Consider the following 27,883-nt stretch of genomic DNA (forward strand, 5'->3'; position numbering starts at 1 on the left):
TGCTAAACCTACTTATAACAAGCCGTAGTGTGCTAACTTGGAATTATCTAGTTTGTTACTCTTTCATGGTATGTCATGCACTGACTCCTCTACCCTTTCCCAGGCTACGGTGAATCTGGTTGGGAACACGCTAAACGTCTCACTGAAGGGCATTGAGTCAGTCACGGAACATCATCATTGTGAGTATTATGGTTGGGGACTAGAATGAGTTTGAATTATCAACAAGGGGTGGAATTTCCCTCCTTCAAATGTAACTGGGCTGTAAAACCTAATCCGTGTGCAGCCTTTTTCTTTCCAGACCATGATGCTTCGCCCCATCGTCTGCAAGAGGATAAGTAAGCGCATGTAGTGATCTCTCAACCCTTTTTGAATAAACCAAGAAAATGTATTGACTTCTATGGTTTGTCTATAAAGAGTTGATCCTTAGCTTTGATTGGTTGAGCTGCAATGTATAGCAAAACAGACTCCAGACTATCCAGTGTTCGCTTTTATTGCCTTTTACATTCAATATTTCACATGGTAATATGGCACATGGTGGGTATACTGATTCAATGTTTACTAGCACAAAAAAGGTAAGACGTTCATAGGAACTTTGAGCCTTACAGCTGTAGTTGAGGGCCAGCCAATAATTATTTTGGGGGGCAGATTTGGTGACCACTGCATTTCAATGGTATGAAAGTGGTGTGTACAGAAGCTCATTGCTTGTGGAAGAGGGCCTTGACGTTGTCCTCAACACTGACTGCCTCAGCCATCATGCCCATGGGCTTGTTCTGCAGGGCAGCCTCTCTCATGCTGTGGTAGACGCACTCATTCTGCTTGAAAATCCTCTGCTCCATCTCGGTCTGCATACGCATTGACTAGGAAACAAGGGGTCAGGGGTCACAAGGTAGACTGGTCTGGTGTAATCTGGGAAATTAGTATTCAGTGAGGTGAAATTATAGATATGTAACCAATAGAGCTTACACTTCACTATTCTACCTGACAATCATATCTCCCTTCCACACATTTTTATTGAATGTTTTGTAACATTGTACCCTACTGAACTGGCCCCATGCTATCTTTTTCTAATGGCATAGGTTAATCAACCTAATGAGGCAGCCTGTAGTCTAGTGTACCTCCAAGTCCTTAGTGATGGGGTGGTTGGGTCCATGTGTGATCATGAGAATGGCGTAGGCCTTGCAGATCATGCCATGGCCCACCTCAATGAGCCCTGCGTGCCAGTGAGTCACGCCAGCCCGCATGGTGGCCATGCCCAACTGGGCGTTATTGGGGTGGTACAACTTCCTGCGCAGGAGAATGGATAGAAGAGGGTTGGTGCAAAGGGAAGGGGAGGAAAAGAGAACATGTTTAGGATTAAGTAATTCGTGCACTAAATATACAAAAGTATGTGGACACTCCTTCAAATTAGTGGATTCGGCTATTTCAGGCACACCGTTGCTGACAGGTGTGTACAATCGAGCACACAGCTATGCAATCTCCATAGACAAACACTGGCAGTAGAATGGCCTTACTGAAGAGCTCAGTGACTTTCAACGTGGTAGCGTCATAGGATGCCACCTTCCCAACAAGTTAGTTTGTCAAATGTCTGCCCTGCTAGAGTTGCCCCGGTCCACTGTAAGTGCTGTTATTGTGAAGTGGAAACTTCTAGGAGCAACAACGTCTCAGCTGCGAAGTGGTAGGCCACACAAGCTCACAGACCGGGACCGCTGAGGGCTGAAGCGCGTAGAGCGTAAAAATCATCTGTCCTCGGTTGCAACACTCACTACCAAGTTCCAAACTGCCCCTGGAAGCAATGTCAGCATAAGAACTGTTCGTTGGGAGCCAGCAGCTGCACACAAGCCTAAAATCACCAATGTGCAATGCCAAGCGCGGCTGGAGTGGTGTAAAGCTTGCCGCCATTGGACTCTGGAGCAGTGGAAACGCGTTCTCTAGGGTGATGAATCACGCTTCACCATTTAGCAGTCAGATGGACAAATCTGGGTTTGCGTATGCCAGGAGAATGCTACCTGCCCCAGATGCATAGTGCCAACTGTAAAGTTTGGTGGAGGAGGAATAATGGTCTGGGGCTGTTTTTCATGGTTTGGGCTAGGCCCCTTAGTTCCAGTGAAGGGAAATCTTAAAGCTACAGCATACAATGACATTCTAGACTATTCTGTGCTTCCAACTTTGTGGCAACAGTTTGGGGAAGGCCCTTTCCTGTTTCAGCATGACAATGCCCCCGTGCACAAAGCGAGGTCCATACAGAAATGGTTTGTCGAGATCGGTGTGGAAGAACTTGACTGGCCTGCACAGAGCCCTGACCACAACCTCATCGAACACCTTTGGGATGAATTGGAACACAGACTGTGAGCCCGACCTAATCGCCCAACATCAGTGTCCGGCTGAATGGAAGCAAGTCCCCGCAGCAATGTTCCAACATTTAGTGGAAAGCCTTCTCAGAAGAGTGGAGGCTGTTATAGCAGCAAAGGGGAGACTAACTGCATATTAATGCCCATGATTTTGGAATGAGATGTTCGACGAGCATGTAGTGTATGTTGTTGTCCTATCTAGCTATCTTAAGATGAATACACTAACTGTAAGTCGCTCTGGATGAGAGCGTCTGCTAAATGACTAAAATGCAAACGTAGAAATGGGATTTTAAAGCTGTAGACATGCAAATCTTCATATGGTCCATTAGATTAGTCTCCACCTCTCTGTCCCCATTACAAACACTCACATGTATCCCTCCACCATCCTGCGTGAGTATTCTGCAGCCTCAGAGAAGAACTTCAGGTAGGACAGCACCTCGCTGGCTGCACTCAGCATACGCAGTTGGTACAGGTGTGTATCAGCCAACACGGGCTCCTGTTTGTCCAGACACTCACGACACAGCTTCACCACCTGTGGAGGGAAAGGGAGGGATGGAGAGGGAATTTGCGGGTTTAACAAAAGAGGGAGAGTGAATTATATGGGACAGCGAAAGAGAGGTATTTACCAAACTCCAAAGCCATCCCTAAAGGTAAAGGAGGGGGTTGTTGTTACCTCATGAAAGTCACCTGCAGTACGAGCCGCCTCAACCTTGGCCAGGCACTCCAAACTTAACTCCTGTACCTCTTTCACAAGCTCATCAGAGGGCTGAGAGAGAGAATACAGTAAACACAACAGCGTCAGTGTATTAACATTTGGGAGTATGCACATTGCACATCCCACCATCATTCACTCCTGATCGTTGACAGTAAAGGAAAATGCCTGGTGACCAAAATGCACTACTGCAGACAACCACAAGAGAGTGACATATCCAACAAATCTGAAAACTGTTCCATTGAAGGAAATGTTGTATAATGTGTTCATGGTCCAGTAGTCTCTTCTCACAGACACAGCAGCTGTGTGAGGAGACTAATGGTCCAGCAACTACAAAAATGGACTAGTGTAGGACACAGACTTATACTTGTGTTACACACCTTGTGATTAATCATAAATTTGCGCCAAGTCAATTCCCATACATAGATACTGATATAACACATATCCAGGTCCATGGCATTGACTAAAGATATGGTCATGTGCTAAGATAGTTAGTCATATTATTTTGCAATGTCTCAGACAATCAATTGGAATTCAGCATTAGGTTACCATATCTCAGATGAAATCAGAAAAACTTGATTTCATATCAACTGCTACATGTATTTTGTTCTATCTATGGTAGCTGATATTTCAGGTTGGGATCTCATGTGAGGCACGAGTACAGTGAGAGTTGAGATCCATTAAGGGAGAGGGGAAGCATGGAACTTTATTGAACTGAAAAGTAATTAGGGTGATGTGTTGTTGGCCCCTGGGCCCTCAGAGGTATGATCAGGTGTTTCATTTGTGCATTTAACTACATGATTCTGATGCATCAGCTGTGAGATGCCCATCTGCGTGATGGGGCCATCTACGGCATGGGGCCAAGGACCCAGGACCCAGGACCTCACTGTTTGGAATGGAATGAATTGACCCCAACTCTGCCCTCAACATGTCACTACTTCCCCCACCTTGTTGCCTTCGGTCTCCTTGGCAGCCATCATTAGGTCATCTTTGAGGTTCTTGCTGCAGCTTTTGCAGGTGCAGTCAAAGTGGTACTGGTGCTTCAGGGCTCTCTGGCGGTCCGTTGACACGTTCAGGAAGTCCACGTAGCCCACCGTCAGCTCCTCATTCTCAGCAATCTTACCAAGCGCACGCAGCTCAATCCTGAGGGAGCAGGGCGGCATGGTTAGCCTAGTGCCAGAGTAACAGCTGCTCTAGGATCAGCTTGTGAGCTCTGCATGTCACATGCTGAAAGAACAGGCCCTGGAGCATAAGGGATAAGGGGGTGATGTAGTGTGATGTGATGGTAGTAACCATAAGGGAGGGTAAAGGGGGTAGTGTAGTGTGATGGTAGTAACCATAAGGGAGGGTAAAGGGGGTAGTGTAGTGTGATGGTAGTAACCATAAGGGAGGGTAAAGGGGGTAGTGTAGTGTGATGGTAGTAACCATAAGGGAGGGTAAAGGGGGTAGTGTAGTGTGATGGTAGTAACCATAAGGGAAGGTAAAGGGGGTAGTGTAGTGTGATGGTAGTAACCATAAGGGAGGGTAAAGGGGGTAGTGTAGTGTGATGGTAGTAACCATAAGGGAGGGTAAAGGGGGTAGTGTAGTGTGATGGTAGTAACCATAAGGGAGGGTAAAGGGGGTAGTGTAGTGTGATGGTAGTAACCATAAGGGAGGGTAAAGGGGGTAGTGTAGTGTGATGGTAGTAACCATAAGGGAGGGTAAAGGGGGTAGTGTAGTGTGATGGTAGTAACCATAAGGGAGGGTAAAGGGGGTAGTGTAGTGTGATGGTAGTAACCATAAGGGAGGGTAAAGGGGGTAGTGTAGTGTGATGGTAGTAACCATAAGGGAGGGTAAAGGGGGTAGTGTAGTGTGATGGTAGTAACCATAAGGGAGGGTAAAGGGGGTAGTGTAGTGTGATGGTAGTAACCATAAGGGAGGGTAAAGGGGGTAGTGTAGTGTGATGGTAGTAACCATAAGGGAGGGTAAAGGGGGTAGTGTAGTGTGATGGTAGTAACCATAAGGGAGGGTAAAGGGGGTAGTGTAGTGTGATGGTAGTAACCATAAGGGAAGGTAAAGGGGGTAGTGTAGTGTGATGGTAGTAACCATAAGGGAAGGTAAAGGGGGTAGTGTAGTGTGATGGTAGTAACCATAAGGGAGGGTAAAGGGGGTAGTGTAGTGTGATGGTAGTAACCATAAGGGAGGGTAAAGGGGGTAGTGTAGTGTGATGGTAGTAACCATAAGGGAGGGTAAAGGGGGTAGTGTAGTGTGATGGTAGTAACCATAAGGGAAGGTAAAGGGGGTAGTGTAGTGTGATGGTAGTAACCATAAGGGAGGGTAAAGGGGGTAGTGTAGTGTGATGGTAGTAACCATAAGGGAGGGTAAAGGGGGTAGTGTAGTGTGATGGTAGTAACCATAAGGGAGGGTAAAGGGGGTAGTGTGATGTGATGGTAGTAACCATAAGGGAGGGTAAAGGGGGTAGTGTAGTGTGATGGTAGTAACCATAAGGGAAGGTAAAGGGGGTAGTGTAGTGTGATGGTAGTAACCATAAGGGAAGGTAAAGGGGGTAGTGTAGTGTGATGGTAGTAACCATAAGGGAGGGTAAAGGGGGTAGTGTAGTGTGATGGTAGTAACCATAAGGGAAGGTAAAGGGGGTAGTGTAGTGTGATGGTAGTAACCATAAGGGAGGGTAAAGGGGGTAGTGTGATGTGATGGTAGTAACCATAAGGGAGGGTAAAGGGGGTAGTGTGATGTGATGGTAGTAACCATAAGGGAAGGTAAAGGGGGTAGTGTAGTGTGATGGTAGTAACCATAAGGGAGGGTAAAGGGGGTAGTGTAGTGTGATGGTAGTAACCATAAGGGAAGGTAAAGGGGGTAGTGTAGTGTGATGGTAGTAACCATAAGGGAGGGTAAAGGGGGTAGTGTGATGTGATGGTAGTAACCATAAGGGAGGGTAAAGGGGGTAGTGTGATGTGATGGTAGTAACCATAAGGGAGGGTAAAGGGGGTAGTGTGATGTGATGGTAGTAACCATAAGGGAGGGTAAAGGGGGTAGTGTGATGTGATGGTAGTAACCATAAGGGAAGGTAAAGGGGGTAGTGTAGTGTGATGGTAGTAACCATAAGGGAAGGTAAAGGGGGTAGTGTAGTGTGATGGTAGTAACCATAAGGGAGGGTAAAGGGGGTAGTGTAGTGTGATGGTAGTAACCATAAGGGAGGGTAAAGGGGGTAGTGTAGTGTGATGGTAGTAACCATAAGGGAAGGTAAAGGGGGTAGTGTAGTGTGATGGTAGTAACCATAAGGGAGGGTAAAGGGGGTAGTGTAGTGTGATGGTAGTAACCATAAGGGAGGGTAAAGGGGGTAGTGTAGTGTGATGGTAGTAACCATAAGGGAAGGTAAAGGGGGTAGTATAGTGTGATGGTAGTAACCATAAGGGAGGGTAAAGGGGGTAGTGTAGTGTGATGGTAGTAACCATAAGGGAAGGTAAAGGGGGTAGTGTAGTGTGATGGTAGTAACCATAAGGGAGGGTAAAGGGGGTAGTGTAGTGTGATGGTAGTAACCATAAGGGAGGGTAAAGGGGGTAGTGTAGTGTGATGGTAGTAACCATAAGGGAGGGTAAAGGGGGTAGTGTAGTGTGATGGTAGTAACCATAAGGGAAGGTAAAGGGGGTAGTGTAGTGTGATGGTAATAACCATAAGGGAGGGTAAAGGGGGTAGTGTAGTGTGATGGTAGTAACCATAAGGGAGGGTAAAGGGGGTAGTGTAGTGTGATGGTAGTAACCATAAGGGAGGGTAAAGGGGGTAGTGTAGTGTGATGGTAGTAACCATAAGGGAGGGTAAAGGGGGTAGTGTAGTGTGATGGTAGTAACCATAAGGGAGGGTAAAGGGGGTAGTGTAGTGTGATGGTAGTAACCATAAGGGAGGGTAAAGGGGGTAGTGTAGTGTGATGGTAGTAACCATAAGGGAGGGTAAAGGGGGTAGTGTAGTGTGATGGTAGTAACCATAAGGGAAGGTAAAGGGGGTAGTGTAGTGTGATGGTAGTAACCATAAGGGAGGGTAAAGGGGGTAGTGTAGTGTGATGGTAGTAACCATAAGGGAGGGTAAAGGGGGTAGTGTAGTGTGATGGTAGTAACCATAAGGGAGGGTAAAGGGGGTAGTGTAGTGTGATGGTAGTAACCATAAGGGAGGGTAAAGGGGGTAGTGTAGTGTGATGGTAGTAACCATAAGGGAGGGTAAAGGGGGTAGTGTAGTGTGATGGTAGTAACCATAAGGGAGGGTAAAGGGGGTAGTGTAGTGTGATGGTAGTAACCATAAGGGAAGGTAAAGGGGGTAGTGTAGTGTGATGGTAGTAACCATAAGGGAAGGTAAAGGGGGTAGTGTAGTGTGATGGTAGTAACCATAAGGGAGGGTAAAGGGGGTAGTGTAGTGTGATGGTAGTAACCATAAGGGAGGGTAAAGGGGGTAGTGTAGTGTGATGGTAGTAACCATAAGGGAGGGTAAAGGGGGTAGTGTAGTGTGATGGTAGTAACCATAAGGGAAGGTAAAGGGGGTAGTGTAGTGTGATGGTAGTAACCATAAGGGAGGGTAAAGGGGGTAGTGTAGTGTGATGGTAGTAACCATAAGGGAGGGTAAAGGGGGTAGTGTAGTGTGATGGTAGTAACCATAAGGGAGGGTAAAGGGGGTAGTGTGATGTGATGGTAGTAACCATAAGGGAGGGTAAAGGGGGTAGTGTAGTGTGATGGTAGTAACCATAAGGGAAGGTAAAGGGGGTAGTGTAGTGTGATGGTAGTAACCATAAGGGAAGGTAAAGGGGGTAGTGTAGTGTGATGGTAGTAACCATAAGGGAGGGTAAAGGGGGTAGTGTGATGTGATGGTAGTAACCATAAGGGAGGGTAAAGGGGGTAGTGTGATGTGATGGTAGTAACCATAAGGGAGGGTAAAGGGGGTAGTGTAGTGTGATGGTAGTAACCATAAGGGAGGGTAAAGGGGGTAGTGTAGTGTGATGGTAGTAACCATAAGGGAAGGTAAAGGGGGTAGTGTAGTGTGATGGTAGTAACCATAAGGGAGGGTAAAGGGGGTAGTGTGATGTGATGGTAGTAACCATAAGGGAGGGTAAAGGGGGTAGTGTAGTGTGATGGTAGTAACCATAAGGGAGGGTAAAGGGGGTAGTGTAGTGTGATGGTAGTAACCATAAGGGAGGGTAAAGGGGGTAGTGTAGTGTGATGGTAGTAACCATAAGGGAGGGTAAAGGGGGTAGTGTAGTGTGATGGTAGTAACCATAAGGGAGGGTAAAGGGGGTAGTGTAGTGTGATGGTAGTAACCATAAGGGAAGGTAAAGGGGGTAGTGTAGTGTGATGGTAGTAACCATAAGGGAAGGTAAAGGGGGTAGTATAGTGTGATGGTAGTAACCATAAGGGAGGGTAAAGGGGGTAGTGTAGTGTGATGGTAGTAACCATAAGGGAGGGTAAAGGGGGTAGTGTAGTGTGATGGTAGTAACCATAAGGGAAGGTAAAGGGGGTAGTGTAGTGTGATGGTAGTAACCATAAGGGAGGGTAAAGGGGGTAGTGTAGTGTGATGGTAGTAACCATAAGGGAGGGTAAAGGGGGTAGTGTAGTGTGATGGTAGTAACCATAAGGGAAGGTAAAGGGGGTAGTATAGTGTGATGGTAGTAACCATAAGGGAAGGTAAAGGGGGTAGTGTAGTGTGATGGTAGTAACCATAAGGGAAGGTAAAGGGGGTAGTGTAGTGTGATGGTACTAACCATAAGGGAGGGTAAAGGGGGTAGTGTAGTGTGATGGTAGTAACCATAAGGGAGGGTAAAGGGGGTAGTGTAGTGTGATGGTAGTAACCATAAGGGAGGGTAAAGGGGGTAGTGTAGTGTGATGGTAGTAACCATAAGGGAAGGTAAAGGGGGTAGTGTAGTGTGATGGTAATAACCATAAGGGAGGGTAAAGGGGGTAGTGTAGTGTGATGGTAGTAACCATAAGGGAGGGTAAAGGGGGTAGTGTAGTGTGATGGTAGTAACCATAAGGGAAGGTAAAGGGGGTAGTGTAGTGTGATGGTAGTAACCATAAGGGAGGGTAAAGGGGGTAGTGTAGTGTGATGGTAGTAACCATAAGGGAGGGTAAAGGGGGTAGTGTAGTGTGATGGTAGTAACCATAAGGGAGGGTAAAGGGGGTAGTGTAGTGTGATGGTAGTAACCATAAGGGAGGGTAAAGGGGGTAGTGTAGTGTGATGGTAGTAACCATAAGGGAAGGTAAAGGGGGTAGTGTAGTGTGATGGTAGTAACCATAAGGGAGGGTAAAGGGGGTAGTGTAGTGTGATGGTAGTAACCATAAGGGAGGGTAAAGGGGGTAGTGTAGTGTGATGGTAGTAACCATAAGGGAGGGTAAAGGGGGTAGTGTAGTGTGATGGTAGTAACCATAAGGGAGGGTAAAGGGGGTAGTGTAGTGTGATGGTAGTAACCATAAGGGAGGGTAAAGGGGGTAGTGTAGTGTGATGGTAGTAACCATAAGGGAGGGTAAAGGGGGTAGTGTAGTGTGATGGTAGTAACCATAAGGGAAGGTAAAGGGGGTAGTGTAGTGTGATGGTAGTAACCATAAGGGAAGGTAAAGGGGGTAGTGTAGTGTGATGGTAGTAACCATAAGGGAGGGTAAAGGGGGTAGTGTAGTGTGATGGTAGTAACCATAAGGGAGGGTAAAGGGGGTAGTGTAGTGTGATGGTAGTAACCATAAGGGAGGGTAAAGGGGGTAGTGTAGTGTGATGGTAGTAACCATAAGGGAAGGTAAAGGGGGTAGTGTAGTGTGATGGTAGTAACCATAAGGGAGGGTAAAGGGGGTAGTGTAGTGTGATGGTAGTAACCATAAGGGAGGGTAAAGGGGGTAGTGTAGTGTGATGGTAGTAACCATAAGGGAGGGTAAAGGGGGTAGTGTGATGTGATGGTAGTAACCATAAGGGAGGGTAAAGGGGGTAGTGTAGTGTGATGGTAGTAACCATAAGGGAAGGTAAAGGGGGTAGTGTAGTGTGATGGTAGTAACCATAAGGGAAGGTAAAGGGGGTAGTGTAGTGTGATGGTAGTAACCATAAGGGAGGGTAAAGGGGGTAGTGTGATGTGATGGTAGTAACCATAAGGGAGGGTAAAGGGGGTAGTGTGATGTGATGGTAGTAACCATAAGGGAGGGTAAAGGGGGTAGTGTAGTGTGATGGTAGTAACCATAAGGGAGGGTAAAGGGGGTAGTGTAGTGTGATGGTAGTAACCATAAGGGAAGGTAAAGGGGGTAGTGTAGTGTGATGGTAGTAACCATAAGGGAGGGTAAAGGGGGTAGTGTGATGTGATGGTAGTAACCATAAGGGAGGGTAAAGGGGGTAGTGTGATGTGATGGTAGTAACCATAAGGGAGGGTAAAGGGGGTAGTGTGATGTGATGGTAGTAACCATAAGGGAGGGTAAAGGGGGTAGTGTGATGTGATGGTAGTAACCATAAGGGAAGGTAAAGGGGGTAGTGTAGTGTGATGGTAGTAACCATAAGGGAAGGTAAAGGGGGTAGTGTAGTGTGATGGTAGTAACCATAAGGGAGGGTAAAGGGGGTAGTGTAGTGTGATGGTAGTAACCATAAGGGAAGGTAAAGGGGGTAGTGTAGCCCCTAGACCTTTACCTGTTTTTTTATTTATTTAACTAGGCAAGTCAGTTAAGAACAAATTCTTATTTACAATTACGGCCTACCCTGGCCAAACCTGTACGACACTGGGCCAATTGTGCAACACTTGATGGGATTCCCAATCACAGCCAGATGTGATACAGCCTGGATTTGAACCATGGACCTCTTGCACTAAGATGCAGTGCCTTAGACCACTGCACTACTAGGACGGGTCTGCAAGTTCAAGCCCTGCTACGAATGTTCTCTCTCAATTGCTACAATAGCGAAAGGGCAGGAAAGTTATTGCAGTGACATAGTTGTCCAGGGAGCTGACAGCATTTTTGTTTTTTATGGAGATAGGAAACCTTCATTGACCAGTCAGCAAACATAAACATCACTGGTTGGATAATCCTTGCAGCTCGTGGTTCAGAGAAAGTTATATTGATCGTTCAGAGCTCAACATCTTGGACTGTTGGCTCCTGATGAATAATAAATATGGTTTGGAGGAACATCCATAGCCCAGCTGCAAGCTCAGTGTGGGGGTTTTCATTTCACTCAACTTGAAACAACATTCTAACAAAGCAGTTTGGGGATTTTGCACTGACAGACAACCAAAAACAGCCATCATCACCAACACAGTGCAGGCAGTCTAAAAGTCTAAAAATACATTCACGTTATGATGTGATGTTTGAAGTAATCTTATCAGGTAGTTGACTGAAAACTGAGCAAAATCTAACAATAGACACACTTCACACAACAAAGCCTCAAGCAGAATAGCAACTCAGTCCTACTGAGAGCTAAACAAACCATGCTATAAGTAAGTTATAGTCGGACAGACACAATTTGTTGAGTTTCGTAATATTCTGTTTTCCCCTCAGTTATTAACTTTAGGGGTCAGATTTGATAGTACTTTTATGATAATGAGTAATTTGATCATGCTCAATGAGGAAACGGTCCCGTGGTAAAAAAGGAAAAATAGGGGAAATCACACTATTCAATGTCAGGGTCAAGATTAGAATGCCTGACTGTCATTTGGTACTGTTGTTCTGTTGACTTCCTCACTAACGTCCAATGATAGAGGGTTGAGGGTTAATAACAGGTGCTAATGAGATCTTTGAGGATCGGATGCTCAAGGTTCAAAGGTTAGATGTTAGTTTGAAGCAGGCAGAGAGACCCACCTCCTCTTAGAGTGGAAGGTTGCATTCAGAGCTGACTGACTGGAAGAGATGGCAGTCAAAGAGTTTACAAATCACATACAAAAGTTTTATCTCTCCCTCTCCCTCTCTTGGGGGATACATACTTGCCATGGTTGAGGATGACAGTACAGTTGGGCCAGCAGTCATGGTTGACCAGACACAGGTTAGGGAACAGACCTACTCCCACTGCCTGCAGACCCCTCTGGTCACTCAGAGTAAAACCATTACAGTTGATCTACAGATGGATGGAGAAAAGGGGGGATGGAGAGAGAAAAAAGAAAGAGAATGGAGAGAGAGATGGAATGAGAATGACAGTGGAGGAAGACAGAGAGGAATAAAGATATGAATGGTTAATGACAGTACCTCACAGTCCATAGAGAGTAAAAGAACACATACTATAGTCAAAATAGATCAACCAGTGATCTTGTACGTACTGTGCCAAAGTTTGAGATATCTGGATGGTAAGATGACTAACTCATTGATACGTACTATGCCAAAGATGTGTGAGATGTACTCCACGCCGTGCCTGATGTTGGGACAGTAGTTCAGGAAGTTGTGCACGTCGATCTTGAGCTCTTCGAGGTTGTCGGTGGGCATGTCGGCCACGTGGTCCTCCAGCTGGTCCACTGAGGTCAGCTGGCTGTCCGACACAATGCCTGTGTCCTTCTGTATGCGCCACAGCACACGGGCAGCAAGACTGGAGAGGGACAGGGAGATTTAGCATTAGCATTATAGTTTTATATGAGTGGCTGACATAGCCTGGTTTCTTTTTTATGCAACTTGGCAAGGCATTGACAACCACTCACCTTCCCCTGTCCATCCATTCTCTTCCTACTCCCCTCTCTCTCCTTCCTCCACCACCTCTCTCCGCTAGCTCTCTCTCCTTCTCCTCTATTTTTCTCCCTCCTCCCCTCTCTCTCCTTCCTCCACCACCTCTCTCCGCTAGCTCTCTCTCCTTCTCTATTTTCTCCCTCCTCCACTCTCTCTCCTCCCTTCTTACCGGACATTCTCATTGGGGGCCTTTCCGTTCTTCTTGATGGCACCACACTCCAGCTTGTGCTCGTCCCAGCATGCAGTCTGACAGGTGCGGTCACAGTAATGGGCAAACTTACACTGGGCGCAGCGGTGGAGGTTGGCCTGGCGACGGAAGCAGCTGTGACACACCTGCTGAGACAGACTGGGAAAAGTGGGGAGGTCAAGGGTTAGAGGTCATGATTTCTTATGGGGTTCAGGGGTTTACCAGCCCCCTGAAACTATTGAAAATCAAACCCTGCTGCGCTCTCATCCTCCCTTCTGTCCTTGGTAACTATCAGATTTAGTGGAAACCTGTTACCATAAAACCTAATGGCAGGGATGGCAGGCCCTAGAGAAATCAGTCCGAATTACTACATAGGCCCTGTGGGAATTGAAGTTTCAAACTGTCCTGGGAACATAGCCTATACACGGAGTATACAAAACATTAAGAACATGCTCTTTCCATGACAGACTGACCAGGTGAATCCAGGTGAAAGCTATGAGCCCTTATTGATGTCACTTTTTAAATCCACTTCCATCAGTGTAGATGAAGGGGAGGAGGCAGGGTAAAGAAGGATGTTTAAGCCTTGAGACAATTTAGATATGGATCGTGTATGTGTGCCATTCAGAGGATGAATGTGCAAGACAAAAGATTGAAGTGCCTTTGAACGGGGTATGGTAGTAAGTGCCAGGCACACCGGTTTGTGTCAAGAACTGCAACGCTGCTGGGTTTTTCACGCTCAACAATTTCCCGTGTGTATCAAGAATGGTCCACCATCCAAAGGATATCCAGCCAACTTAACACAACTGTGGGAAGCATTGGAGTCAACATGGGCCAGCATCCCTGTGGAATGCTTTCGACACCTTGTAGAGTCCATGCCCCAACGAATTGAGGCTGTTATGAGGGCAAAATGGGGGGGTGCAACTCAATATTAGGAAGTTGTTCCTAATGTTTAGTATAATTAGTGTATGGGGTAGAGAATAACAACGCAAGGCAATGACCAGTGGATGACATCATGGACTGATAATGGAGTGGATTTATTTCACTAGCAATTTTCACTCTGGTGGGTCTTAAAACGAGTGATTGCGCCTATTTGAAGCTGGGGGTGATTCGATGGCCATGGTAGTGTGAGAAGCCAGCAGGTTGGAAAAGACATTAAATAGATAAAAAAAACAGGGATATGTTGGTGTGCTGGAGAGTGTAGGTTCAGGAATGAATGATAATACGCTCTCACAGCAAACTGAGTGGGGAGCCATTTCTGTACCTTATCAGTGAAGAGAAAGACCTGTTCTGTGTCAGCATTTAAATCTCTCAGTCCCTTAACTACTTACCTCATATTTCCTCTCTCCTTTTTTCTGTCTTTCCTGGCTATCCTCTTCCCTTTCCCTCGCCCTTTTTTCAGTGCATCGCCCTTTTCCCTCGCCCTTTTTCATACAGACCCAATAAATATTGCCTCGTATTCAGACTCCTTGACTTTTTCCACATTTTGTTACATTAAACCTTATTCTAAGATGGATTAAATAAATAAAAAATCCTCATCAATCTATACAATACCCCATAATGACAAAGCGAAAACAGGTTTGTAATTTTTTTGCAAATGTATACATTTATAAAAAATTAAAACAGAAATATCTTATTTACATAAGTATTCAGACCCTTTGCTATGAGACTCGAAATTGAGCTCAGATGCATCCTGTTTCCATTGATCATCCATGAGATGTTTCTACAACTTAATTGGAAAATGATTTGGAAAGGCACACACCTGTCTATATTAGGTCCCACAGTTGACAGTGCATGTCAGAACAAAAACCAAGCCATGAGGTCGAAGGGATTGTCCGTAGAGCTCCAAGACAGGATTGTGTCAGAGCACAGATCTGGAGAAGGGTACTAAAAAATGTCTGCAGCATTGAAGGTCCTCAAGAATACAGTGGCCTCCATCATTCTTAAATGGAATAAGTTTGGAACCACCAAGACCTTTCCTAGAGGTGGCCGCCCAGCCAAACTGAGCAATAGGGAGGTGACCAAGAACCCAATGGTCACTCTGACAGAGCTCTAGAGTTCCTCTGTGGAGATGGGAGAACCTTCCAGAATTCAACCAGCTCTGCAGCACTCCACCAATCAGGCCTTTATGGTACAATGGCCAGACAGAAGCCACTCCTCAGTAAAAGGCACATGACAGCCTGCTTGGAGTTTACCAAAAGGCACCTGAATACTCTCAGACCATGAGAAACAATATTCTCTGGTCTGATGAAACCAAGACTGAACTCTTTGGCCTGAATGCTAAGCGTCACGTCTGGAGGAAACCTGTCACCATCCCTACTGTGAAGCATGGTGGTGGCAGCATCATGTTGTGGGGATGTTTTTCAGCGGCAGGGACTGGGAGACACCTCAGGATCAAAGGAAAGTTGAACGGAGCAAAGTACAGAGAGATCCTTGATGAAAACCTGCTCCAGAGCGCTCAGAACCTCAGCCCGGGGTGAAGGTTTGCCTTCCAACAGGACAACGACCCTAAACACACAGCCAAGGCAATGCAGGAGTGGCTTCGGGACAAGTCCCTGAATGTCCTTGAGTGGCCCAGCCAAATCCCGGACTTGAACCCAATCGAACATCTCTGGAGAGACCTGAAAATAGCTGTGCAGCGATGCTACCCATCCAACCTGACAGAGCTTGAGAGGATCTGCAGAGAAGAATGGGAGAAACTCCCCAAATACAGGTGTGCCAAGCTTGTAGCATCATACCCAAGAAGACTTGAGGCTGTAATTGATGCCAAAGGTGCTTCAACAAAGTACTGAGGATAAATGGTCTGAATACTTATGTAAATGTGATATTTCCGTTTTTTTATTTTAATACATTTGCAAAAAGAATGTTAAACCTGTTTTTGCTTTGTCATTATGGGGTATTGTGTGTAGATTGATGAGGGGGGGGAAACTATTTAATCAATTTTACAATACGGCTGTAAAGTAACAATGTGGGAAAAGTGAAAGGGTCTGAATACTTTCCGAATGCAGTGTATTTATGTAATGGGCTATTCTGAGATGACTTTACAGAAATATGATGGTATTCCCCACACACCTTCCAAACTTCTCTCTCTCTCTAAAACTCTGTTTGCACTTCATCTGAGAATGTTTCCACTGTCATTCCGTGTACTTGTTGAGCTCCACCACTATATCTGTTCTGGTTTACTATATGTAGGGGAGAGTTGGTAAGTTGAGCCATTTTTTACAATCAGCATCATTCCGTGAAAGGAAATCAAATTTTCTTTATAGCAAAGATATCTGCATATATTTCAGGATGTTGTGTATACCTGGAAATAATCAGAATTCATGTAAATATTACAGTTTTGAAAACATAGCTTGTCCAAAAAAAGTGGTCATTTGGCACGACCCTCCCCCGGGTTAAGTTAAGCAGTGTACAAATGTCTGTACTGAATGAAATATTACCACTACCTTTTTAAAACCATGTCTATCTTTATTTCCCAATCAAAATTCAATACAATCACAATCGCTTTTTTATCTGTTAATAATTTTAAGCGTCTTTTAACAGGCTTTAAACCTAACAAACACTTTGTACATTATTTTTTATACTTTTAACATAGGCCAGCACTGTTGCCTTGCATCACGCCTAGGAAGAAAACACTTAGATTTGCTCAACTTGCCTTTGGCTCAAACATTGGCTCAACTTACCCCATGGCCATTGGCTCAACTTACCCGAAGACAAATATTTTGACTATATTAGCCCACACAGCTACAAGGATACACTTTCATGCTATGTTTAGGAACTCATATTCAAGCTTATAGAGACCCCAACTGATGTACAGTATATACTATAGTATTCACAGTACCTTTTTTGCGGACTTTACTATAGTATTCACTGTAGTGTTTTTGCGCAGGGTTTTTGGGCAAAAACACTAGACACTAGAGTGAATACTGTAGTATTTACTGCAGTGTTTTTGTGGACATGAATGTAGTGTTTACTGTACTGTTTTTGCAGACATTACTGTAGTAGATGTAGTATTTACTATAGTGCTTTTGTTTAATTGTCTTTTGTTTGATTATCTTTTTAATCATCTTGAAAAAAACATTTAGGGGGTTTTCTCCTTGAGGAAACTTACTGGACAAACAAAAAAAGCAAATTGTCCATAACTGTCACGACTTCCGCCGAAGTCGGTCCCTCTCCTTGTTCGGGCGATGTTTGGCGGTCGACGTCACCGGCCTTCTTGCCATCGCCGATCCACTTTTCATTTTCCATTTGTTTTGTCTTTGTCTTTACACACCTGGTTTCAATTCCCCAATTACTTGTTCATTATTTAACCCTCTGTTCCCCCATGTTTGTTTGTGAGTGATTGTTTTTATGTAATATGGTCCGTTTATGTGGGCTGGTTTATTTTGTATTGTATTTGTCTATTTTTGAGTAAAATACATTTATTTACTCATATCTGCTGTCCTGCGCCTGACTCCTCTACACCAGCTACACACAGACTACATTACAATAACCTGTATGTACTGTAGGTAGGACAGTGGTCTGACCGGTTAGGTTGACCTTCTGTCTGGTGAAGTTCAGGTTTGGCAAGGTACAAGGGGGAGGGGATGGAGGAGTTCTCCTTTTTTTCTCAACTTGATTAAAACACATTTTAAAAAGTAAAGAAGTAAAGTAAAAAATACGAGAGGATACGAAGCTGGTTTAGGGTAAAGGTTGGGAATAAACCCGGTTTACGGGAAGGGGATTTGAGTTGGAGGAAAGGGGAAATAACTTTATTAAAAATGTAACGTAGGGGATGGAAATTTCTTCTTCAAGATACTGGGAGGGGAGGTTTGTGATTTTTGAATAGTGGGATGAATGGTTGTGCTTATTGTTGATTTTTTCTTTTGGAAAAGTTTTATCGCATTTCCTTTAAAACAGCTCATAATATATTTTTGTACGTCATTTTTTTACACGTAAAAATGGCATAAAAGCATAAAAACAGCATTTGGATATTACATGTAAATTTGTTAAAAAGTACATGTTGTTAAAACCAATAAAAACAAGCCATAATTAAAAGTACTTTTCTATGTAAAACATCCAATTCTGTAAAAGCCATTTACAATATGTACAAATGATTTAACAAAAGTAAAACATTTTTAAGACATGGAAAATATGTTAAAAAGCTGTCTTCGGTCCTTTGTACAGGAGCGGGGTGAGTCGTTATCGAACTCGCCTCCTCCTGCTCTTCCAATGTCGTTTGTGTTTACATTGAATTAATTAGGTATGGAGAATAGTTTATTTAACAATATATGGTCTCTTCTTGGCATGAAGGTTTTTCAGTCATGGGTGGCAGACATTGGGATATGGGGGAGGGGAATGGAAGGGACATATGCTAATTTAGTATTAGCATATCAATACAGTATGTAGTATATATTATTCTACAGTATACTACAGCATTCTATAGTAAGCACTACATGATCAAGGGATACTAAAGTGTGTAGTATAATATTTGGCATTATACTACAAAATTACTGTATATATTAAGCACTACACTATCGAGGGATACTACAGTGTATAGTATAATATTCTACAGCATACTACAAAATGAGGTAAGCGCTACACGATTGAGGGATATTACGGTGTTGTAGTATAATATTCTACAGTATACTACAACATTCTATAGTAAGCACTACACATGCTTGAGGGATCCCCTCCCCCTTGAGTGTAATATAGTATTCTACAGTGTACTACAGTTTACTACAGAATACCAGAGGTGTGGACTCGAGTCACATGACTTGGACTCGAGTCACAAATATGATGACTTGCAACTCGACTTTGACTTTAACACCAATGACTTGTGACTTGATGTGACTTGACTTGGACTTGAGCCTTATGACTCGACCTGACTTGATACCCTCCCCAAGCCCGAATATTAAAAATGATGCTATTAAAAAAGTGTGCAGAGCATCAACTCTTCATTTAACAGATTACAGTTTGAATCGGACAGCAGCCAATCAAATTGTGCCATCTGAAAAAAAGTTGTGCGTGGCAGTGCAGAGGAACGTCGGCGGGTGAATTCAGATGGAGCCCTTGGAAAGATGATACCCAACATTTTTATTTTCGGATATAAAGACGACATTGTATCAATAAAAAACAGATTGCAACTTGCAAAACATGAGGGAAGAAATTTACAGACGGAGGCGCAACAATTTCCAACTTTGTTCGACATTTGAAGCTGCACAAAGAAGGGTAAGTTGTGGCTAATATAGCCGACAGCTATATATTTTATTACTTTACTAGTGTAGGCTAACATAACGTTAAATCAATGAGCCTCCACATTAGTCAGTCAGTGCGGGAACGTGATCATTGCACCCAAGATTGAGCTACAACTGGCTCGGCAGTTGGTAGCCTAAATCCTGCCTGATGTTACTGCTGTTCCTAAAACCATTGACATACGGTAGCCTACTGTAACCACACAGAGAGAGTGTATGTGTGTGTGTGTGTGTGTGTGTGTGTGTGTGTGTGTGTGTGTGTGTGTGTGTGTGTGTGTTAAGGTTGGGCGATTGTGTACAAGCCTACATTGCCCGATTGCGCCCCATAGCAATCCTCGATAGTCGATCACTATTGGGGGGAATGTGTCTTTCTCATGGCTACCCATGTATTTCTATGGAAATATAACATTTATTTGGAAAGTAATAAATATATAGATATTTCTAAAAGCATTCATGATTTGCGTAAATGTAATATACTAACTTACTCTTGTTAAAAATATGAAATGGTATTACATTTGGTGAAGAGCACATTATGACTTGTTTAGGACTCGAAACTCAAAGTTTAGGACTTGAGACTTCACTTGATACTTGACGGTCTTGACTTGAGACTTGACTCGAACTTGCCTATCTTGACTTGGGACTTGACTTGGGACTTGAGTGCTAAGACTTGAGACTTACTTGTGACTTGTAAAATAATGACTTGGTCCTACCTCTGCAGAATACTATAGAATTCTATAGTAAGTACTATTGTATTCTATAGTAAACTGTAGTATTTTTTTTATGTGAGCTTATTATTTAAAAAGTAATGCCCAAACTGAACAAATAAGGACATTATTTACTTTACCCGTGACACTTGAACATGAAGCAAACATCTCAATCATTTCAACAATGAGGAAAATAACAAAAGGTTACCCTAAAACAATGTTTAATCATGTTTGTGTGATTGCGCTTGTATGCTTGTGTAACGGATGTAAAATGGCTAGCTAGTTAGCGGTAGTGCGCGCTAATAGCGTTTCAATCGGTTACGTCACTCGCTTTTAGACCTTGAAGTAGTGGTTCCCCTTGCTCTGCAAGGGCTGCGGCATTTGTGGAGCGATGGGTAACGATGCTTTGTGGGTGACTGTTGTTGATGTGTGCAGAGGGTCCCTGGTTCGCGCCCGTGTCGGGGCGAGGGGACGGTCTAAAGTTATACTGTTACACTTGTATGTATATGTTTATGACTTAGACAGGCAGAGACAAACCTTGCTACCTTATGTTTCATAGTTTTCAATTTAAACGAGCCCCAGCTGCCCAGGTGGTCCCCACTGACTGATTGTTAACAACTTTATGCAGCCTATATATTGAATAAATTCCTGAAATGAAAAAAGCATTTGAAATAAATATATTCAGTTGTGGGATAAACATAATCATAGCAATTAATGTCTGTGGAAAGGTAGGGGAGGGCCCCAAATCACTAAATACACCCCGGTGGACAGGCACCCGACTGGTCCCAGCTATCATTCCCCTGATGTGCCAATAAACAGGTACCTGAGATCCCATTTCTATAATAGACAATTACGCAATACACGAGGCCAGACTTTCTAAACGTTTTTCATCTAGCAGCATTCAAACCTGCTTTCTCGACATGCATGTTGTACACAACTTCCCCGATCTCTGAACTTTGCCTTAAGGTGAAGGCTGGTGAGTACAGTATGGTTTTGTATATAAAAAAAGAACGACTAAGTGGACTACAACACAATATTTTCCTAGGTGTGCATTGATTGTGCAAAAAGCTTCAGCGTAGGACTAAAAACGTATGTAACTGACATGGCTATGCCAAAAACACAATACTAAACAGCCATAAAATAACTGCCACACCTTGAAGACAGGCTATGGGCTTGTGTGTGTAAACAGTTTATCCTATGAGTGTCTGGGAGTGTGTCTAAAAGGAAATGGAACTAGCTTAATGCCTGCAATGATTGTTGGCATGCTGTAAAGCTTCAACAAATCTTCTGTAAGCAGAAAGCTGCCAGGGGACAAGACACACACACACACACAGCCCCTGCACTATTCTTCCTCTCTAGTTTTGGAAAGCTCACACACCCCTCTTTCCAAACAGTGTAATCCTTTCATTGCATACCTGCTATGTCTGCTGTCATCCCGATGCTAGCTCTTATATGGTTCCACACTGGCCCGCAGTAAGCAGGCATATCTGTGACCAGCATTCCAGCAGATATAGAGACTGAGACCCCTCAATGCACACACACTCTCAAACACATACTCATACACATTTAGAAACAGAGTACAGTGCACAGAACTGAAAGTGTGGTCTTATTCATGGGCCATCCACCTGTACAGTAGATGGAGAGATTGATACACTGTATTGTAATATGTGTTTGTGTGTGTGTCGCTTATCTACACTATACAAAGTACATTCCAATCTATACTGAACAAAAATATAAACACAACACGTAACAATTTAAAAGATTTTTCTGAGTTACAGTTCATATAAGGAAATCAGTCAAATTAAATAAATGAATAAGGCCCTAATCTATGGACTTCACATGACTGGGCAGGGGTGCAGCCATGGGTGGGCCTTGGAGGGCATAGCCCCACCCACTTGGCAGCCAGGCCTAGCCAATCAGAAGGAGATTTTCCCCACAAAAGGGCTTTATTACAGACAGAAATAATCCTCAGCGTGACACAATTCCGTAGGCTCCACAACAGCAATGAACCTACATAATTAATTGGCTGTTAATGGCAATTATCAATGACAATAATCAATGACTACAGTCTTGTCCGCAAAAACACTACAGTATATTATAGTCATATCCGCAAAACACTATAGTGAATACTACAGTAAAGTCTGCAAAAACACTACAGTGAATACTATAGCATACTACAGTCATGTCCGCAAAGACCCTACAGTAAATACTGCAGTATACTACAGTCATGTCTGCAAAACACTATAGTGATTACTATAGTATACTGCAGTCATGTCCGCAAAAGTACTACAGGAAATACTGCAGTATACTACAGTCAAGTCTGCAAAACACTATATTCAATACTAAGGTAAAGTCTGCAAAAACACTACAGTGATTACTATAGAATGTTATGTCCACAAAAATGTTAGAGGGGGGAACCTCAGAGGAAATCCTCCGGCATGAGCTCCCCAAGGACAGCACGTTCAAATTAAAACTGTCACGCTTGCTCCCGCTCCCCCTCCCTGGCTCTAGAGGGTGCCAGGCTGCCCATCATTACGCACACCTGTCAGCATCGTTACGCGCACCAGTGCGTCTTTGAACTCACCTGGACTCCATTACTTTGTTTATTGCCCCTCCTATATCTGTCTGTTCCTCGGTTTGATCCCCGTGTCTGCATTAATGACGTTTTGTTTCCCCTGTCCAGACGCTGTCCGTGTTCTGTTTCATGTCCGGTATTTATTAAATGTTCACCCCATGTACTTGCTTTTCGTCTCCCAGCGTCTGTCCTTACGGAATGCAGACACCAATATTTTAAGCATCAGGGAGTTTTATGTTTTTGTTGGTGACATCGGGTCAGAGTGCCGCTGCCGTAGGAACCGGGGGTGCCTCAGCTGGCTCGTCGGGCATCCATGCCTCAGCCGGCTCATCAGGCTCACATCCCACGTCATGCCTCAGCCGGCTCGTCGGGCTCCCACGCCTCAGCCGACTCGTCGGGCTCCCGTGCCTCAGCCGACTCGTCAGGCTTCCGTGCCTCAGCCGGCTTGTCTGACTCCCATGTCACTGCCGGCCTGTCAGGCTCGCCCAGGTGGGACGCTGGGTGGCACCCCTAAGAGCGGGGGTTACCGCGGGGGTTACCCCTCCCTGGCTCTCGAGGGCGCCAGGCTACCCATCCTTACGCACACCTGTCACCATCGTTACGTGCACCAGCGCATCTTTGGACTCACATGGACTCCATTATTTTGTTGAGTGCCCCTCCTATATCTGTCTGTTCCTCTGTTTGATCCCCGTGTCTGCATTAATGTCGTTTTGTTCCGCTTGTCGTTATGCTGTCCTTGTTTTGTTTCATGTCTGTTATTTATTAAATATTCCCTCCTTGTACTTGCTTTTCGTCTCCCAGTGTCTGTCCTCACAAAAACAGCATCGACAAAGCTAGCTAGCGGTGCAATCGATCAAAAAATTCTAAAGTAAGCACTACGTGATCAAGGGATACTACAGTGTGTAGTATAATATTCTACACAGTATACTACAACATTACATAGTAAGCACTACACGATCAAGGGGGATACTACAGTGTGTAGTATAGTATTCTACAGTATACTACAAAAGTCTATAGTATGCACTACACGATCGAGGGATACAACAGTTTGGAGTATTGGATTCTACAGTATACTACAGTTTACTACAGAATTCTATAGAATTTATAAAGCACTCAAACAACAAGATGTTGAATTTTAGACAAACTTAACTGACATTTCTTTCAAGAATCTGTAAGATTGTAATATTAAACAGATATTACAATGATTATGTTTACATTGATACATAAACAGCAGGTATCATTTTCTACCCAGCACCTGCAATCTGGACTCAGGGGTAGACATAACGTCATAGTAAATGTAAAAATGTCTCCCTCCATTTAGTATAATATGTTGTTTCGAAATGATATGTGTTAATTTGTGGATGTCCATCATCCATTTCGTATGATACTGTATGTTACGAAGTACAATTCGTATGACACGTTACGAATTTGTCAGGACCCGGTGTGAGAAACAGTCACTAATAGTCGGCAGAACCCAGAAGATGAGGCAGACACAGCAGTACTAGAGACGGTGGTTTAATAAAGGAAAAAGATCTTCAGGCAAGAAATATAAATCCACAACGTCAAAAGTAATGCCAAGACAAAAAATGAGTATCCTCCAAGATACAATGAAAATCCACAAAGTGGTAAGAACAGCAGGGAAAAACAAACCTTAAAAAGAATAATCAAAAATAAACAAGAACAAAACCAGAGTACCTCAGGAAATCCAACTAGAGAAATAAAGTTTCACAGCATGGCTGGGGCTGGGTGCTAACATACAAACACAGAGCAAAGAACTGAGGAACACTAAGGGTTTAAATACCTACAAGAAAATGAGGCACAGGTGCAATTAATAACTATAACAAGGGAAAAACAAAAGGTTCAAAAAGGCGCAATGGGGGCATCTAGTGACCAAAACAATCCTGGCCAAATCCTGACCAAATTGCAATTTGATGTGGCTAACGTTAGCTAGGTGGCTAGGTGGCTAACTCTAACGTTAGCTCGGCTGGGGGTTATGGTTAAGTGTTAAGGTTAGGGTTAAGATTAGGAGTTAGGTTAAAGGGTTAAGGTTAGGGGAAGGGTTGGCTAACATGCTAAGTAGTTGTGCAGTAGCTAAAAAGTAGTAATTAGTTACAAAGTTGCTAATTAGCTAAAATGCTAAAGTTGTCCATGATGAGATTCAAACACTGAACTTTTGGGTTCGAATATGTTTGCGTTATATTCCTGCCCATCCACCCGACCAAACACCCTCCTTTTGTTTTTGCCTTAAATAACCTTCTGTCTTATACATTGAGTATACCAAACATTAGGAACACCTTCCTAATATTGAGTTGTCCCCCCTTTTGCCATTAGAACAGCCTAAATTTGTTGGGAATGGACTCTAGAAGGTGTCGAAAGGGTTCCACAGGGATGCTGACCCATGTTGACTCCAATGCTTCCCACAGTCATGTCAAGTTGGCTGGTTATCCTTTGGATGGTGGGCCATTCTTGATATACACAGGAAACTGTTGAATGTGAAAAACCCAGCAACCCGGTTGCAGTTCTTGACACAAAGCAGTGCGCCTGGCATCTACTACCATACCCCGTTCAAAGGCATTTACATTGTTTGTCTTGCCCATTCACCTTCTGAATGGCACACATACACAATCCATGTCTCAAATGTAACAAGTGACATCAATACGGGATCATATATTTCACGTGGATTCACCTGGTTAGTTTAGGTCATGGAAAGAGCACGTGTTCTTAATGTTTTATATACTCAGTGTATAACCATACGAAACATCCCAGATTTACGTATATTATGTTACGCCTGGTCTATGAGACCAGGCTGGCACCTGAGGAGTAACGGATATGCTCACTCCACTGTGAAATACCAATACTATACATGGCCTTTTGGCCACCACGATACAAACCATGAATCAGGCCCCACCCATCAAAGACATAGCAGAATGTAAGTATTTTTTAATAAATAGAACCACAATATCAAATGGTTAATGATATGCATTGATACAGGAACCATGAAGGTATCCTTTTTGCATTCAATTTGTCTTTCTTACTAAGAAATAATTTATGTATGTGTGCATGCCACAGAGATTTTGTCATTATGACCAAAATCTCCATGCATTGGTCCCTACCTGTCGAAGACCACTGCAGCGAAGCTGGGCTCAGCGAGTACAACCTCCCCAGCACAGAGGTTCTTGGTGGTCCTGAGGCCTCTGCCCTTTACCCCAGTATCAAACACCTCCACATTGTCCATATCCAGGGTCATTACCAAGTGGATAGAAGACTGGAACACCTCACAGACAGAGGTAAAAAGAGTGGGAGAGGGAGAAAGTGCTGGCTGAAGTGCATTCACTGACTCTCACAGTCTCCCAAAACTTTTAGCACCTGCCCCTCTCCTCAGCCAGACCCCGCCCTCCATAAATAGACTGGCCTTCCTGGGACTGTGGGACTGTACCATGACGGGGCAGGGGTGTGTGGATTGGGTGGGAGGGGGAGCTGTGGGAGTCAAGGGGTTTGGGAGTGGAAGTACTGGGGAGGCATGCTCCATAGGGGGGACTTGCCCAGGTCTGCCTGGGTGTCCTCCCATCTTTGGGGTTGGTTCAGGCCAGGCAGGGGTATTTTGGTCTGGCAGCTGTGTCTGTCTGTCAGTCTGTTTGGGGAAGGGAGTAGGAAGCAGCTGACTGGGAGGAGGCCTGATCAAACAGTTATCTCTGTTGATTTTGCTATCACTCTAGCTACTGTATCTGTCATTACCACAGTCATTATATCAATACCACAGTCATTATATCATTACCACATTCTGCACAAGTCACCAGTTCTCTTTTTCTCCTTTCTGCTTCCTGTATCTGGCTCATTCACATTAGCTGTTCACACGTTCCTCTCATCCAGTGTTCCTTCCTATCTTTTGTCAAAATATATAAATCTAAAGGACAGCAAGACTGTCACATACTGTCTATGAAGAATGGTCACGTTCAATTAGAAGACATTGTTGTGTTGTTATTTGTAGTTATATAGGATAGCCCCATTTAATACCAAGCAATAAAACCTCATTGAATGTCATGAGTTATAGAATGCTGTAATATCCTGTAAAAAAACAGGAGTTGACAGATACATAACTCCATTTTTATTATAGGAAACAGGGCTGGATGGGTCACATTTTCCCTTTCACTTCACAGGGTAATTAATACTTGGAAAAAACACCACCAAAACACGTGAGGATGCTTCTGGAATTACACACCCTTGTGGAGACAAACTGTTTACAGTAGGGAGTGTGGGAGAGAAGTAAGGGGTGAGGTGGAAGAGGAGAAGGATAAGGGAAAAAAGAAGGGGTGGGAGGAGAGGATGAAGGGAGGAGGATAAGATTTGTGTGTGTGTGTGTGTGTGTGTGTGTGTGTGTGTGTGTGTGTGTGTGTGTGTGTGTGTGTGTGTGTGTGTGTGTGTGTGTGTGTGTGTCATGTAGTACTTGGCAGATGTTCTTTGGAAGATGAAGATGGGAGAGAGTGCAGAGACAGAGGCTCAGAGAATTTACCCTATTTGTCCTGTTCTAATCAAAGGTCTGACTGTGGTATGGTGCTGCAGAAACTAAACACTGTTCAGCTGAGTAAGAAACTATGCAATACCATCTGTGAATTGAAGAACCTACCACAAAATATTTGACTTCATAACAGCAGAATTACTTTGAATTACTTGGTAATGTACAGTGCCTTGCAAAAGTATTCATCCCCCTTGGGGTTTTTCCTATTTTGTTTCATTACAACCTGTAGTTTAAATAGAATTTTATTTGGATTTCATGTAATGGACATACACAAAATATTCCAAATTGGTGAAGTGAAATGAAAAATTACTTGTTTCAAAAAATTTGAAACTGTCCCGCCCTGACCTTAGAGATCCTTTTTATGTCTCTATTTTGGTTGGTCAGGGCGTGAGTTGGGGTGGGCATTTTATGTTGTGTTCTATGTTGTCTAGTTCTATGTGTTTGGCCGGGTGTGCTTCTCAATCAGAGAGAATGGTTCTCAATCTTTGTCTCTGATTGAGAACCATACTTAGGTAGCCTTTTCCCACCTGTGTTGGTGGGTTGTTGTTTTCTGTTGTGTGTCTGCACCAGCCAGAACTGTTTCGGTCGTTATCTTTGTTATTTTTGTTATTTCAGTGTTCATTTAATACATATGGACACGTACCACGCTGCACCTTGGTCCTCTCCTTCCAACAGCCGTTACAGAAACACAAAAAAATTGAAAAGTGGTGCGTGCATATGTATTCACCCCCTTTGCTATGAAGCCCCTAAATAAGATCTGGTGCAACCAATTACCTTCAAAAGTCACATAATTAGTCAAATAAAGTCCACCTGTGTGCAATCTAAGTGTCACATGATCTGTCACATGATCTCAGTATATATACACCTGTTCTGAAAGGCCCCAGAGTCTGCAACACCACTAAGCAAGGGGCACCACCAAGCAAGTGGCACCATGAAGACGAAGGAGCTCTCCAAACAGGTCAGGGACAAAGTT

At 43.9% G+C, this 27,883-nt stretch overlaps 1 protein-coding gene across 2 annotated transcripts; it reads right to left on the bottom strand.

Annotated features, from left to right (window-relative positions):
- Positions 1-450: 450 nt before the first annotated feature.
- On the bottom strand, positions 451-25,641 carry smyd1a (SET and MYND domain containing 1a). Of its 2 annotated transcripts, XM_038971227.1 has the most exons (10): positions 25,508-25,641; positions 12,868-13,044; positions 12,357-12,564; positions 11,972-12,102; positions 11,850-11,888; positions 4,008-4,203; positions 3,022-3,114; positions 2,717-2,880; positions 1,116-1,284; positions 451-857 (listed from the first exon to the last, which is right to left on the bottom strand). In XM_038971227.1, the coding sequence occupies exons 1-10, from the start codon at positions 25,639-25,641 to the stop codon at positions 696-698; spliced, it is 1,473 nt and encodes a 490-aa protein (XP_038827155.1). In that variant the 3' UTR covers positions 451-695. The 2 variants fall into 2 exon arrangements, with proteins under 2 accessions (XP_038827155.1, XP_038827156.1); XM_038971228.1 differs by lacking the exon at positions 11,850-11,888.
- Positions 25,642-27,883: the final 2,242 nt, after the last annotated feature.

The sequence above is a fragment of the Salvelinus namaycush genome, chromosome 31 (genome assembly GCF_016432855.1).
Source record: "Salvelinus namaycush isolate Seneca chromosome 31, SaNama_1.0, whole genome shotgun sequence".
Taxonomy (NCBI): Eukaryota; Metazoa; Chordata; class Actinopteri; order Salmoniformes; family Salmonidae; genus Salvelinus; species Salvelinus namaycush.

Bases quoted from the DNA above. Each gene is read 5' to 3' on its own strand.
- smyd1a (XM_038971227.1), bottom strand. From the start codon at position 25,641: ATGACCCTGGATATGGACAATGTGGAGGTGTTTGATACTGGGGTAAAG. The intron at 12,103-12,356 runs GTACGTATCAAT...ATCCATCTGTAG, and splicing joins TCTCACACATCTTTGGCATA to ATCAACTGTAATGGTTTTAC. The intron at 3,115-4,007 runs GTGGGGGAAGTA...TCTCTCTCTCAG, and splicing joins AGGAGACCGAAGGCAACAAG to CCCTCTGATGAGCTTGTGAA.